This window comes from Varanus komodoensis, unplaced genomic scaffold, assembly GCF_004798865.1.
Source record: "Varanus komodoensis strain SLA01 unplaced genomic scaffold, ASM479886v1 scaffold45, whole genome shotgun sequence".
Lineage (NCBI taxonomy): Eukaryota > Metazoa > Chordata > Lepidosauria > Squamata > Varanidae > Varanus > Varanus komodoensis.
The window spans coordinates 534676-550708 of NW_025336011.1; the positions used below are offsets into that span (position 1 = coordinate 534676).

At 45.5% G+C, this 16033-nt stretch overlaps 1 protein-coding gene across 4 annotated transcripts in view; it reads right to left on the reverse strand.

Moving 5' to 3' along the window:
- MLLT6 (MLLT6, PHD finger containing) overlaps positions 1-16033 on the reverse strand; it is a 111142-nt gene that overhangs the window by 9404 nt on the left and 85705 nt on the right. For all 4 annotated transcript variants that reach the window (XM_044444460.1, XM_044444459.1, XM_044444458.1 and 1 more), the window contains exons 11-18: positions 11893-12077; positions 10380-10497; positions 8853-8919; positions 6872-7011; positions 5604-5792; positions 3092-3180; positions 1782-2143; positions 52-160 (exon numbers count right to left, since the gene is read on the reverse strand). In XM_044444460.1, coding sequence (XP_044300395.1) covers positions 52-160; positions 1782-2143; positions 3092-3180; positions 5604-5792; positions 6872-7011; positions 8853-8919; positions 10380-10497; positions 11893-12077 — 1259 coding nt within the window. The remainder of the gene's footprint in view (positions 1-51; positions 161-1781; positions 2144-3091; positions 3181-5603; positions 5793-6871; positions 7012-8852; positions 8920-10379; positions 10498-11892; positions 12078-16033) is intronic.

The following is a 16033-nucleotide window of genomic DNA, read 5'->3' on the forward strand; positions in this document are numbered from 1 at the left end:
ACCCTCCGCAGCAGCAGTCACACTGGCGAGGGCTGAGTGGGCTGCACATACCGAGCTGAGCGGCTGCGAGGTCAGGAGCTGTTGCAGCTGCTGCAGCTGCAGCTCATGCTGGCCAAGAAGCTGCCGCTGCTGCTCCGCCAGGTGGCTCATCCCGGGCAGGCTGCGGAAAGGGAGACAAACAGAATGGGGCCGTCAGCGCAGTGCAGCTCTCCTGGGAGGGCAGTTCAAGCGGGGACAGAGAAGTGGGAGCCTTCGCGTCAAGTGAGCGAAATGATGGGACTCGGGACTGGATCATTCTTGAAGGCAAATGCAGAAGGCAAGGGGTGACAACCCCCTAGTTTTGGTACAGATCTGCAGTGCTCTGTGGAGAAGGTAGTCAGCTGACACTCAGCTGGGCAACCAGAATTGCTTTATGTGGCCTCACTGCACCTCCTTGTCCTCCAAAATGAAAAGGTTTCTTGAATAGGCTGATGGTTCTAACCACTGTGGGCTTTTGAGTTACAAGTGACGATTGTTAAAGCTGGGTCCAGCCTCTTGGCAATTTTTTGCTTGGCAGAAATCCTTTTCCTGGGAAATCCATGTAAAGGAGAAGGAAAAGAGATCCCTCCTGCCCAGTCTCATAACATAAGAGAGCCAGTGTGGTGTAGTGGTTAAGAGCATGGGACTGGGACTTGATGGTCTAGCTTCTAGTCCCCGCTCAGCCATGGAGCCAACTGGGTGACTCTAGGCCAGACTCTCAGCCCAACCTACCTCACAGGGTTGTTGTTGTGGGGATAAGATGGAGGAGGAGAATGATGTAAGCTGCCTTGAGCCCTTTGTAGGAAAAAGGCAGGATATAAATTGGAATAGTGTGTCACTGGAAAGGTTAGCACCATTTTACCCAACTTGGTGCCCTCCAGATGTGTTGTAATCCAACTCACATCATCCCCAGAGAGCATGACTACGTTGGGGAACACTGTGGTAGGCAAGTCACCACGAAATGTTGATGCCTGAGGCAGAAACCTAACTGACACCTCCCCTTTCCATTAAATACTACAAGGCAAAACTAGCTACAAAATTCTCTTGTTCACTAGAATGAACAAGAGCTTGGGCAAATACCACCAAGCACATCAGCCGGCACTGCACAGAAGCATTCTGCCTGGGTCCAGTGTAAGCTGTCAGGTGAGATCACACCTGTGACCTCCCAGGTGCCTTCTCACCATCACGCTGTACTGGTGGCCATGGCGGCAAGTTCATGCTGCCTGGTTTCTTCACATTATTGTTCATGCACTCATAGAACAAAAAAATTTCCCAGGGCCAAAAAGCACATGGACTGCAAAGCAGGGTTGGAGAACCTTGGGCATGGGGGAGAAATCCAGCCCTCCTGGGCTCCCCCAGTCAATCACCAATCTCCTGGTGTTTTCCCAGGTTTTGTGCAGTTTTTTTCCCATTCTAAAGGACTGAAATGCCTTTCCTCAAGGTTAGCTACTGGCAGTAAGAGCTTTAAGCTAAAATGGGCTGGTATTTGGCCCCACCTCTTTGTCTTTGGTTCTCACCCCGCAGAGGAATGTGTGTTTCTTCCCTGTCCTCACCATCCCTCCCAAGAGTGCTCACATGGGATCTGGTGCTTGAGTTGAAAGAAGTCTGACATCTCTGGTGTAAATGCGGAAGCACATCCAGGAAGGGCAAGTACATGCAAAAGTTGTAGGCCCAGAGGCCAGCAGATCAGGCAGGGAGGCATACTCTGCTGCCTAAGGTTTTGTCCAGAAAATGCTTTATTAAATGTACTTGCAGTAACTCACCTGTTCTGGCTGGTGGAGAGCTGCAGGTTTTGGGGAGCACTGCTTTGAGCCAAGAGGGGATTCTGTGCCTGGGTGGCCACTGTTCCATTCAGGCCACCCAGGATGCCATTGATGGGGACCTGCTGACTTCCTGCCAGGCTCCCGAGGAGACCATCCACCAGGCTGTGATTGGCTGGGGTGCCTCCCCCATGGATGGTCCCCATTGCCCTGGCCAAGCCATTTACTGGTGGGGTTGGCTGCTGCTGTAGCCCAGTGGTTAGTGGGAGGGAGGCAGGGCTCTGTTGCAAAAGGGGCAGCGGTGGAGGCGTGCTGTGGAAGGAGAGGGAAGAGCTGCTTCGGCTTGGGCAGCCAGAGTGAGGATCCTGGAAGGGGACAGGAAGGAGGGAGGATTAGGACAGTGCCCTTGGGAATCACAGCTTTGGCATTAGCTATCTCGACACCTGAGGCAGGAGACAACACAGGCTGCTGCTGCATTGCCCCTTCCATTGCCTTCTGGGCCCTGCAACAATCCTGCAGCCGCTTGCTCCAGAGAGCTCTGCGGGCTGCTTTCCCTCTGCAGCAAATGCCATGATGGACAACCAGATGGCAAAGATCTTAAGAGCACCTCAGTGGAGGACCCTCGTGGGCAAGGGTGCAATTCACTGCTCCTTCTGCTCCACTGCCTGACGTGGGCACTTCACCCTGCTTCATGGGAGGGCCAGCCCAGGTGAATCATACTTTGTGCCTTTACTCTGTGCTCAAAAAATTAAGGAAAGGCACTCCCAATTACGTATGCACCAGGAAAAGTGAAATTCTGCCAACTAGAATATGCTGATAGAGCAAAATGTGCATAATTTCCTTTATCTTGTACACAGAAGTTCCATCCCCAAGCACTAGAAATCCATTTTTTCTTGCCACTCCTCTAATAATGGAGATTTCAACAAACATTGCTTGCACATTCTCAAACAAATCCTTGAAGCTTAAGGATTAGAAACATGCTTTAAAAGAAAGACACATGAAGGACAGAGTTGAAGAAGCTGAACTTTGTCCGCAGGACATCCTGCAGAACTGTGGCCAGGCATGTTGCCATGAGCATTTTGGTGACTGAACACATGCTTTTCCCATAGAAATTTCCTTGTTTGGCTCCAATAAAAATCTGATGATACCCCCACTGGAAAGCGTCAATCAGCTCCTGCACAGCTCCTTTTCAGTCAAAGGCCATGTGAGCAGGGAAACCTCCCAATCAACCAGCCCTGTTGCTCACTCAGCAGGCGGGCCTGGGGCTCTGCTACAGGGCAGTAAACCAGGCAACAGGAAGAGGTGCTTTGTACCTCAGAGGATGTGGAGAGGGAGTTCTCGATACCAAAGCTGTTCTTGCAGGGCGGGCTCTTGCTGATGCTCAGAGAGTCGCTGTTGCACACTGGAGGGGGAGAGAGAAGCAAACAGGCCTTTTGACAGCTGCAGGGCCCCTTTCCACACTGAGCGTGGGCCAGACTGTGGGGGGCATTAATCAGGCGGTGAGCCCTTGAGCCATTTTTCTTTCAGAAATAACCAGCATGTGTGTGTGTTAAGGCGTGCAGAATCTGGGCTAAACTATAGCATGCGGGGAGGGGGAGCTTTAGATTTTTGTCTTTGACAGCACTCCTGATGTGGACTGGGGCTCCTATGCCTGCAATTTGCATGTGGGGTGGAATTCCTATTGAAGTCCATGGGAGCTTCCTTTCCCTCCACCCATAATGCAATTTGCTGGGAAACACTCAGAGGCTGAATCCCCCCTACTCTCATCTCTGGGCCCCAATCTGGGCCAGAACCCCCCTCCCCCACATAGACAGCACCTTTCTCAAAGAAAAATCCTAATCACATGATCAATATAATTAGTAGCTTGGTCCCTAGATTGGCTGGCCACACACACATCTGAGATTAAGACTAAAAGCTTCATTCTGAGCCATACAGAATGGCTTACTGGCAGGTCCATGCCTCTTTTTACTGCTTTAGCCCCTTCAAAATATTCATCATAACACGTAAATATCCACACTACGTATTTCCTTGCAGATGAGCCAACCATGTCAAATATTGGGGGTTTATATACTATGGCATGTATGGTCTACAGTATGTGTCATCTAAATGTGTCACTCTACAGTTTATCATTGGTTTCCTGCAGCCATTTATATCTTGCGCAAAACCAAACCAAGTATCAGAAAAGTTATCAGTTTCTTGTTGCTTGTGTTGTGCTCTCGGTTGCTTGGTGAGCTTTTCAGCCAAGATGATATTCCAGAAATAGCTCTACCAGATGTCCAATGTCAATAATAAACGTGCCTTCCAATTTGTTGCCATACTGTGTCTCACAGCTACTAGCATAGACTTCTTTCTTTCTATCTAGCTTGCTGTCGCCTGCCACTACCCTGCAGTAGCTCTCGAGGATGAGAGCACATTCTATTGGTGGGTGGAGAAGAAGGGGAATGTGGCCAACATATTTAAAAATGTCAAGCAATTTTACTTGGGAGCAATTACTCCAGTACATAAGTCTTGAGAGTCTTTTCAACTTTGTAGAATGGTGGTCTGAGGGGAAACAATGCCAGAAAACTACACAAAAATTGGCCAGGGAAAAGAGGCATGGCCTTCTGGGTAATTGCAGAGAGCCAGAATATGTTCACAGGAAGGCTATGTTTGACCTATGGGCTTCAGATTCAACACCGCTGCTTTGTATGATAACTGAGCATTTTGATCAGAAAAAAATAGGTAAGAAAGCCAATCTTTACCCTTAGGATGTTTTTGCATTCATTAAGCGTACAATGCATTGGAGATGCCTGTAAGCTTCTGAGCTCAGATTATGTGCACCCTATGCAGAGTGGGAGAAGCACAGAGCCGAACGTCAAGTTTGTGTTCTTGCGGCCCTGCAAATCCCGTAGATTGCAGCTGACTAGAGAAGTGCTTTGGGGCAGCTAGGAAAGAAAGCTGGAGCACCACTGGGATACGATCTGCCCTGGCAGGCTTGGTCTCCTCCCCAGAACATCTTCACAGTTCTTTCCATGCCAACCATGAGGTGGTGGAAGGGGGACCTGAGGTGGATCCCCTCTTCAAGATCAGAGTGCGCTGCCAAACTCAGAGCTGGGAATTCAAATGTTCCTACTTCCTATGTAGTTAGTACATACCCAGGTTAATGCAACCTCAGCAACAGTGGGAATTTGTATTTGTTTAAATTCTACTAGAGACAACTGGTATTAGTTCATCATTAATTTTTTGACTGCACATGCCGATTTTCTAATTCTTAGTGTATGACACAGCTCAGAACAGAAAATAAATGAAAATTCACAGAATATTACAAAGCTTAAGAACCATAAAATAAACAACATACACATAAAAGTCGACCTTTTTATTCAAATGTTATTTTAATTGTTAATATTCTTTCTTTCTTTCTTTCTTTCTTTCTTTCTTTCTTTCTTTCTTTCTTTCTTTTTTGGCCAGGTCGACTCAAATTATATTGATTTATATTGTGTTTATTTATCTATTATTGTGAGCCGCCCCGAGGCTTCAGCAAATGGGGCGGCATAGAAGATAGATAGATAGATAGATAGATAGATAGATAGATAGATAGATAAATAAAAGCAATAAACAAAAGCAATAAACAAAAGCAGTGAAAGGCAGGCAGGATCAACCTCACAAATACTCCTTCAAAGCCCTGGTGAATTAAGTATGTTAACCAGACACCTGCTGCAACACAGCAACGTTGGTGCCTCCTTAATTTGTCAGGGGAGGCATTCCAGAGATGGGATGCCAGCAGTGCAAAGGTCCTTTTCAAGAACTTAGTAGTATCCACAGATCAGGGCAGGTGAGTTTTCTTACCATTGGGGGCTAGGATGTACTGGGTCTGCCCCGAGGGCCCATTGCTGGTGGTTACCACTGGGAAGGGGACAGAGAGCTGAACATTCAGAAGCTGCAAGCGTTCCTTTTTAGCAGCCAGCGTCATGATCTGCTCCTGGAGACGCTGATTCTCTTTCTGCAGCGAATGGAGTGCCTTGAGCATTTCTACAACTGCAGAAAATGTGGGCAGGAAGGGGGGTCGGGAGAGGAGAGAGATACAAAGGGGGTGTCGGGTTCAAAGGGATTGGGGGGAAGAATAGTGACACAATTGGAGCATATATGAAATGGCGGTTGTGGTATGGAAGGCAAAGGCACTTGAGGTACCCCAGAATTCTTCTCTGAAATAATCCTCACTCATTTGCCAATTACAACCTTTCCCAACCTGGTGCCCTCCAGATGTGTTGGATTATAACTCCCATCATCCTCAGCTATTGGCCACTGACTGTGATAAGGGTGGTTACTGTCCAACCCATTTTGTGGGGATGCCTGGTCTATTATATGTGGATGCCACCCTTCTTTCAAGGAGCTCTGCCTGGCATACAACGGGTGATATTTCCTCATGGCAGCCTTGCAAGTTGTGTTGAACTCATAAATTAGTACATGGGCCAAGTCATCCAGTATTTCTATATAATTTTAAATTAGACCATTTCCTTGAAAATATTCCAGGAAATTTTTCTGATTCCAACCCAGCTCCCTTGAGTGCCTTAAACCTGTTTCTCAGGACGTTGTGTGACTACAACATCCATCAACACCTGACCATTAGACATGCTGCCTGGGTCTGAAGGGAGTTGGAATCCAACTACCATCTGGAGGACTGTAGGTTTTCCACCCCTCTCCTAAATCAAATGCAGTTTGATTTAGCATACTGATGTTTAGTAAACAAAACTAAAATGCCATGTCATTTTAATTGGGCATGCTCTATAAAAAAGTCCAATATTTTTCCAGTGGTCAGAAATATTTCAACTGAACTATATGATTAAAGGAAAACATCCAGGGAGCATCAGGGCAGGATTTACCCTGCAGGCCAGACGTTCAACAGGTTGGATGCCGCCTTTTCCTTCAGCCTGCCACCTCTTTCTCTAGTGGGACTCCTGCCTTGAATACCCACAAAAAAGCAGAAGTGCGGCTGCAGATTTTTTCTGCAGCATGGAGATGAACTGCTGGGAGATGCTGGAGGGGCACAGGCTTGCCTTCCTCAGATTGCCCCAGCCTCCACCCTCAAGCAAGAGGGCCCTTCCAGTGTGACTCACTGTTGACACCAGCCTCTCCATTGCCCTGTTTCTCCAAGAGCTGCTCGATGTTCGGTGTGGCCTGAGGGACGTTCTCCAGCGGCCCACTGCTAGTCGATACAGTCTGGTCAAAGAGGGTGGGGAGCGTACTGATGGGGGACCTGGTGGGAGCAGGAAAAAGCTGTCAGAAGTGGGAAGGCCTGCCCATAGGGGGCAGTCCCAGTGTCATAACAAATGTTCATTTCCTCCTGTCTCATACTCAGGGCTCTGCAGTAGCTGGATCCAAGGGTATGAGAAACAAAAAGGTCCATTCTGCAAATTAAATATATTACGCAGATTTATTTGCTTATTTTGCATCTATTATTCTTGAACTTCCAGTATTCTAGACCACTGGCCATACTAGGAAGGGCTTATGGGAACAGAAGTCCAAAATGTCTAAAGATTTATCTTCCACCCGCTCCTGCTGCAGGGACTGAGTAGACTCTGCCAAATGAAGTCAAAATGTTTCTAGGCTTTTTTTCAACTAGCCTCCTACAGACTTTTCTGCATGAGGCTTTTATGGTCTGCTTGTGATTCCAAATGCATGGTTGTTTGATAACATAGTTGTATAGATAACATAGATAACATCATGGTCCTCCAGTTTCATTTTTTCCATGGTTGTCTTCCCATTTTTTTATTTTATTTATGTTATCTAAAGGCAGGGAAAATGGGTGTTTAAATTACAGAGTAGGGAAGAATGGCAGCTGGAGCTCCTCAAATATTTCTTCTATAGCACAGGTCCACCTAGAGGTTATGTGCTGGAAAAGCAGGGAAGAAGAGCTCTTTGTGTAAAGGTGGGGTTTTAGTACTGTACTGAATCTAAAAGCAGATAAAGTAATTTACAGCACAATAAATGCCTCGTGCAGAAAAGCACTCAGGGATTAGGAGACCTGGTAGCCAGCATTTACACGTAAGCCAGAAAGGAGGGAAAACCTCTTCCTCTATAACCAGAATGGAAATGCAGGCTGGTTAATCATCACCATCATCATCTAAAAACCAACACTGTCTGCTATCAAGTGGATTTGTGGGGGAGGAATCTTGTCCCTTTCCCAGCCTCATATATGTCTATACCAGTTGCAGAGGCTCAGACACTGCTTCCCTCTAAGGCTACCACAGAAACCAAGTGGGCTGGCGGTGCAGCAAGAATGAAATGATCTGTCCTTGGTTACCAGAAAAGTTGCTAAATACAAGGCTGGTCAAACTTCTAACAAGCTGTGGGTGAAGCATGTCATTCTGGAGGGAAAACAGCACCAAAAGTTAGTTTTTCCTTCCCTTCCACTCCTACACTGCTTTTCCCAGGGGATGTTATGATCTTTCTCCGAACACATTGCCATGGGACAAGGCTGGGGTTTTGGAGAAATGGACAGCAGGAAACCTTTTCCACCTGTTCCTGCTCAGTTAAAGAAGATGAATTCTGATCATATCTCATTGCAGAAGACCAGTCCAATGGGAGCCAGACAGAGTTTATTAATAAAGACCGTTTCCCAACTTTGCAACATGTTCCAAACACAGGAAATGATATAAATGAAACATCTGTATTCCAATGCAACAGTCTCCTCCAGCTTAACTCCAGAGTAACTAAACTATTTCACTGGACAATGGTTCTGTTTCCCTGGTATAAAAAAGCTGTTCTTTCCGCATCAGGCCCACAGACTCTGACAACCAGGTGCCCTCCAGATGTTTCAGATTACAATACCCACACCCCATCCTACATTCTTGCTTGGAGGTGATGGAAGGAGGAGTTAAGCACATCTCGAGGGTGCCAGGCTGGAGGAGGCTGGGTTAGCATTTAGGACATGTGGGAAGCCAGCTGTTTAATAAGTCCATTGCACACCCACTGGCTTAGCTTTCTCTTTAGGCTGCTATGTGGGGCGACCTTCTGAACATAGAGCTTATTCTGCCCTTCAGAGCGTATTATTTCCTTCCCTTTCCCCAGCACAGCCTTTCAAGAAAATAAACTTACATGGAAGAGAGGCTTTCTTGGGGTGAGGAGCCTCGGCAGGCAAAATTACAGTCTTCCAAATCTGGTTCTGGTAGCAGAAAGATAAATGGTGATCTTTTAAAAATAAATTACAGCCTCCACAAACACCACCACAAACCCTAGTGTTAGCAAAAATAGGACACAAAGCCCATTGGCCTTCAGTACTGCCCAATTTTGGTGTCACACTGCAACTTTTAAAAAAACCTCTACAATCCTCATTTTTTGGCAGAGCGGCAATGAGGAAGATTGGCCAGGATAATGTCTGAAGTTGCCCATCTTTGAACTAGAGACCAGACTGCACAGAATGGCAGCTTGCCAAGGTATGTCCCATAGGGAGAAAGGATCCTACATTTGAAGCAAATGGGTTATGCAGTTGAAGGGACCTAAAGCTTTCCAGTGCCTGCTGCTTACCAAAGTGTAGGAATTCCCCTTCAGTACTTTCCTCCCAAAAGAGCTAACTTCAAGTATGAAGGCTTTGCTGAGAAGAAAAACTTGGGGGTGGGGGAGGCACTCTGGGAATATATAAGCTTTAACAGTAAAGCATTTAACATTCTCTATGCATTATTTTTGTTCTAAAACTGGCCCCAGTTGTTAAAGGGCAGGCCCTGGCTTAGAGAAATCAGTGCCAGCTCCAAATTGGATGGACTCTTGAGCAAACTAACAGCAGTGAACCCCTTCTATGGACAGGTCTACTTCCTTCTCACTTCTGTGCCAGCTGTCCATTCACATGCTCTCCTCCTACAAGCCATAAGGCAAAGCAAGGCAAGGCCGTAAGGCCAGGCCAGCTGCTCCCTTCTCTTCCTCATGCTTGTCACTGCATTTCAGTTCAGAGAGGGCAGATGCACATGAAAGAGGAAAAGGAGAGACAGGACCAGGTACTTCAGCCATTGTCAGTGGGGGGCCCTGCAGAAGTGTGGGCCTTAGCAGGTGCCAACGGTACCTGGGTGTAACATCTACCTTGGTGTGCAAAATCCCTGTGAATTTTGCCACACTGGCAGTTTTGGAGAGGTGGACCCAGCCTGCTTAGTATTAAGATTTTGCTCCTTTCCAATTGTCCTATTAGCTCTGCCATTAATATACTACACTATGACATGTCATATGCCGAGCTGCTTTAGAACAAAAGCCTCTTAAATCTACCATGAAACTGAAAGCATTCATGGCAACCTCCACAAACACAACCACTTCCTGTCCCCAGTTATGTAGTTGCTTCCATGGGCCACCAGATGGCAGAATAGCGCAGTCCCTGTCACTCATAAACGTAGCTCTCTCCTTCACTGCCCATGCGCATGGCCCTCTGTGCTCATTCCTAAGAGTTCCAGGTCAGATTTCAGCTGCTTGGCCAGTGTACAGAGCCTGCCTTTGTAAACGGCATGTTCTTCATGACAAGCCAAAGAATAAAATCTCATCTTGCCCCCAATTCATTCAATCTCATTGACACAGAGAAAGAAGATAACCCTGAATGCTTTCAAAGGAGTTCAGAGCTCATGCGGAACTTTTTCATTTCTGTACCTGTCCGGCTGGTTTCTGACTGGCTCAGAAGGGGGTTGACTGACAGTCCAGAAGTAAGAGGGCTTCCAAAAATGTTCGATGAAGGGAGACTAAATGTAGGTCCCGCTAGTGAGAACACCTGTGAAAGGGGAAAGAGAAAGGAGAAAACAAACATTTGGCTAAAGACCCTTCTTTTCTGAGGTTCCACCAAATCCTTGACTGCTGCTGATGGGATTATCATTTTGTGAAGAAGCAAGTCTGCTTCTGGGGTCTTATCTAAGCAAGGCTCCAAAATGAAATGTTCCTTGAAATGTTCAAGAAAGACCAAAACCTTTACACAAGTAAAGCCAGCAACCAGGATAACAGGAAGAGGTTTGGCTTTGCATCCCAAGTCATGGAGCGGGTGCCTTCTGGAGTACTTCTATAGATCACCATCACCACTGTCATAGAGCAGCAGCATTATTGTTATTATTAACAGCAAGGGTGTTACTCCACTCTATCTATTACTGGTTTCATTGCAGAATTCAGACCTAAACACTCCATGAAAAGTGTTTCCTTTGGTGCTGTTTTTCGGCGCCAGGCTAAGACCTTTTTATTTAAAACTTATTTTAATTGTTAATTTATTGGTATTTATAGGATTTTAAATCTTTCAAGCCGAGATGCACTGGGTTTTAATATTTTTGTTGTATAATTGTTATATTTGTATATTTTGTTTTTGTTGTGAGCCGCCCCGAGGCTTTGTTGCGATGGGGGTGGCATAAAAATGTGTTAAATAAATACATACATACATAGCGTCTAGGTGGTACTACTGTATAACAGAATAGTGTAAATACACAAGAGGAAATGGCACTTCCTTTCACCATCAGAAATGATACTCCATTTCTCCTGCTTTAAAGCAATCCACAGAAATTTTACAAACAAAAGTGAAACTGGAGGGTCATGGTGTCTAAAGGACCCATAAACATGCATGAATAAAGGAGGACACACACATAAGAAATGCCTTGCATAGAAAAGCTCCTTGTTTTGATTTTAACAGGAAGGTAGTAGAGAATTGAGCTTTTAGTTAATGACAGAATGTGCAGGTTGCCTTATTTGCCATGGCTGAAGGATGTGTGGTGCACCTTTGAATCTTATCATGAAACCAATCCCAGTAAAGCATATTCAACCAAGGAATGCTGCCATTGGCTAGCAGCTGTTATTTTTTTTGTCATGGATTCTGAATAGATACACTATAAAACAGCAAGTAGCAAGAGCAACCACTGGCTACTTATCGGACCACTGAGGACTTGGCTACTTTTGTCTATAACTTTTAAGGGATGCAATCATTCTTGGTTTGCTTTGCATTTTACATATCATAACTTACAGAGGTCAGATCTATGAGCTATTCAATTATTTTCTTTCTGATAAATCCCCTCCCATGGTTAAGATGGTCCTTCTCTACCTAGATGTCACCAGAGTGAATGTGCAAAAGAACTGGGAGTCTGACCCTCCCATAGAAATGAACAGGTGCAACACCAATGTTAGAAGTTGTTACCTGGGTAGTAGAGACGGAGGAAGAAGAGGAGGTTGGGATGGTGCTAGCGAAGGGAGAGCGGGTGAGCTGCGGAAGCGATGCAGTGCCTTGGTGAGCCAGAAGGCTGGAAGAGAGGGGAGTGCTGCATACGGTCCTGAGTACCCCACCACCATGCGAAATGGGGTCCTTGTTGCTCGTGTAAATCCCTGCAGGAAGAAATCAGAGAGGAACTTGAGATGAGGCAGCCAGCTGGGGATGTGCAGAAACAGGGATATCTGGCTCATCTGAGCTCAAAGGATTTTCTGCTCACTTCTGGTCTGACGACTGGAAGGGGGCAAGTTGTTTTTTTTCTGTGGACTTCTGACTCTAAGACAGACCACAACTTACCCTTAATTTTTTAGCCACTCATTAAATTTATGCAAATAAGCACTCCAAAACCACCAGATTTTTGTAAATTGGTTGACTGCTGCAAATCAACTGGTTCTGAACAAATCATGTTAGAGCATGTGGATTTTAGGTATATATTTACACGGGTTTTTTCAGTAGTTCAAAACAATACATATATTATAGTCCATCTTCGAGGTGGAAGTCTGCAAGCTGATTTGGCTTGCACTACAGCAAGTAAGAGCCAGCACAAGTCTAACAAACCAGAATCCAGATGGCTGAATCATGAAAATACATTGGATTTCAACCTCCTGTCAGATTTCACATACACCCCAAAACCAGACACCCCCAGTCCTCTGCCTTGTCCCATGTTGTGACTCTAAAGCTAAAAACACATGCAATGGGGCTAATCTGGAAATATTTCTACTGCCTCAAATCCTAATGTACACATTCCTGAAGTAACAAAAAACTAGCACCACTGGGGTCATTTTTTACCCCAAACAGGAAAGCACTTCAGGGAAGGAAAATGCTGCAACTGAAAAGCCTCCCTTCTGGCTAAAATTTTCCCTCAAGAGGTTTCAGTCAACATAATAATGGCTTTCAGCTCTCACCAAGTACAGGCAGTTTAACATGCAAAACTAGAAAATCTACATGACAATGCTGGACCTATTGACTTTTAAACTGCACAACAATGGTTTGGCCTACTAAATTTTAAAAAAATCATAGCACAGTTTTCCTTCAATGGAGTTTAATTCTGTTTGCTGGAGATTTTAGCTAATATTATTAGTATTAAAACAAGACTAAGGTGATGTGTTCTGAACTTTCTTTTGTTCCTTTTTTGGCAGCCTATTTTTGGGGTATAAAAGTATCCTACATAGCTACTGCTATGGAGATTCTGGGATACTTTTGTGTCCCAGGCATGTTAAACATAAGGCAGGGTGAAGAGGGGACTATAAAAAGTAGAAAGCTGAAATTTGGGGATGTTTTAGACTAGGTACTTTGTGGCAATGTCCCAGAAGAACAAGTTGGTAGGACTACTAGCATAAATTACAGAATATGAGTTATGGGGATACCAGTTACACCACAATGTGGGGTTGGTGGCTGAATTGGCTTCATAAGGTTTAGGCAAAAGCAAGTTGCACACAAGCACAACGTGGATTGGATAGCCTCCTGCAGTATCACTCCTCTCCCCACACTTCAGTATTCTCAGATCACTTTTGTACTTTTAGAAAGTCTCTATTTATTTAACATTAAAGTGGTGAGTAAACCAATGAACATTTATTAAACGCTCCTCTTTTCCTCCCCTCCCCTTTAAAAAAAAGCCTATTCGAACCATGGCAAAGGAGACTTCAATAAAGTTGAGACAAGGTTGAATTCAATAGCATGCATGACTGTCATTTAAGCTGCAACGCGGGGAGGAAGCCAGGCGTATACTACAGCTGAAGAATTCACTGTAGTCTGTTTTGTCCCCTCCCACCAGCAGCCCCAGCCCAATGTATCTTGTTAGACCAGTTCAGGCTGCAAAGAAGTGAATTGTTTATAGGCAAGGTAGAGTAAAAGAAACTGAAACTGATCAGACTCAAGTTAAAATGAGGGGAAACTCCTAGTCAATTTCACACCCACCCACTCATACATATACCTTGGCAATAAGCAGCAGGGTATTGGTTGCTGCATAAACACTCCACAGTGTGTCTCACAGATGCTTCCTCTCTCTGCCACAATCACAAGACTTTTTTGGCTTACCACACCTTTTGCCCCTTTGGCTACTTTCTTCCCACAAACTGCAGCTGCAAATTCATAGCCTGCAACAGCCCTTCCAATGTGCCCAAGGAGTGCATTGGAGAGGCACTTATTGGCTGCCCATCCTTTAAAAAAAAGTGTGCCATTTTTTCAGTTTTTCAAAACAAAGGCTTATTGGACTTGTGCGAGCATGTACTTATGCAATTTCAGGGATATGAAAATGGGAAGTCTCACCTGGGCTATGACATGCTGGAGGGTGACTGCTGTCAGAATGCAATAGATACCAACTCTGAACACCAATTCAGAGCAGTTCCAAATACTTTTTCCCACTTTGCTTTCTCCTGACAGCTGTCAAAAGGGAAGACATGAAAGATCTTTCCGCAAAGAAAGGATAAGTACCTTTTCTCTCCCCTCCACAGAGAGATTTTCAGGATTTTGACTGTTTCCCCCACATAGGTCCCTCCCTTTCCTAAGAATCCTGATGTTCAGGAAGATGGGAAAGTACACACTCACACACACACAAACCCCACACACCTTTTCACTAACATTTACTTCTGACAGGTGTCAGAAGTAGGGCTATTTTGGAAAACAGGAATTTAGCTGGTGCAAAAAAAATGGTAGTTTTGTCAGGGATGCATACATACAAAATTTGTATACTTCCCAGTCCAATCTACCCTTTTCCTCTTCCTAAAACCCTGTTGTTATTATTGTTGTTTTAAATAGCTGTGCTTCTGATACCTGTCAGACGCAAGTGTCAGCAAAAAGGGGCTCGCTGTACCTCCTTCATGGGTGGAAAAGTCGAGAGCATTGAGAGCACTGGGAAGGAGACACAAAAACTCGAGGATCTTGCTGAGAAGAAAGCTGGAGGGAGACGGTGCCTAACCCTTTTGAAGAAAAAAGATTACTCTTTACTTTCTCTTGACAGCTGATTTTTTAAGCTGCAAGAAGAAAGGAAAGTTGGAAAATCCCTTTTGGAACCTCTCTTCATCAGTGTCTATGGTTGGCACCTGCCATATTTTGACATCACCCCGCCAACAAAAGTGCGTACAGTCAAGGTTATGGTTTTCCCAGTTGCAATGTATGGCTGTGAAAGCTGGACCATAAGGAAGGCTGAGCACCGAAGAACTGAGGCCTCTGAATAGTGGTGCTGGAGGAGACTCCTGCGAGTCCCTTGGACTACAAAGGGATCAAACTAGTCAGTCCTAGAGGAGATCAACCCAGACTGCTCTTTAGAAGTCCAGATACTGAAGACGAAACTCAAATACTTTGGCCACCTAATGAGAAGGACGGACTCCCTAGAGAAGAGCCTAATCCTGGGAACAATTGACGACAAAAGAAGAAGGGGATGGCAGAGAATGAGGTGGCTAGATGGAGTCACTGAGGCAGTTGGCGTGAGCTTAAGTGGACTCCGGGGGATGGTGGAAGACAGGAAGTCCTGGAGGAATGTTGTCCATGGGGTCGCGATGGGTCGGACATGACTTCGCGACGAACAACAACAACAAATACACTCCCCAGGACTTTGATCAGGCGAGGCTTTTCATTTTCAGACTTGTGGAACTGCATACCTACACAGTTGCACAAGTCCAACTAAAAAGTAAATCATGAAAAATCCGTGCACACTGGGCGGGGTTCCCCCCTTTTTAAGGGGCTGCCTAACCAGTAACAGCCCCCCAAGATGCTGCTTAGGCATTTGGGACAGGCTGTCATTGGTGATGGCACAGGCAAGATTGTCAAAAGCAGTGATGTTTTTTGCCACTCTTCCAAAGTGCTTTGCTTGCTGCTTCCCTTTACCCACACTGGTTCATTCACTCAGTTTCAGACAATGTGACAGACCCATGGTGCATAAAATAGCCCTCAGAACAAACAAAGCATTTTCAAGGAGGCTTGTTGCACAAAAGCCACCCTGTGGATAGCAGTCTGTGTTTGAATGACACAACAAAGTGTACTGATGGATCATGGCTTATCATGTCATGCAAACCAAGTCTCTCTCTCTCTCTCTCTCTCTCTCTCTCTCTCTCTCACACACACACACACACAC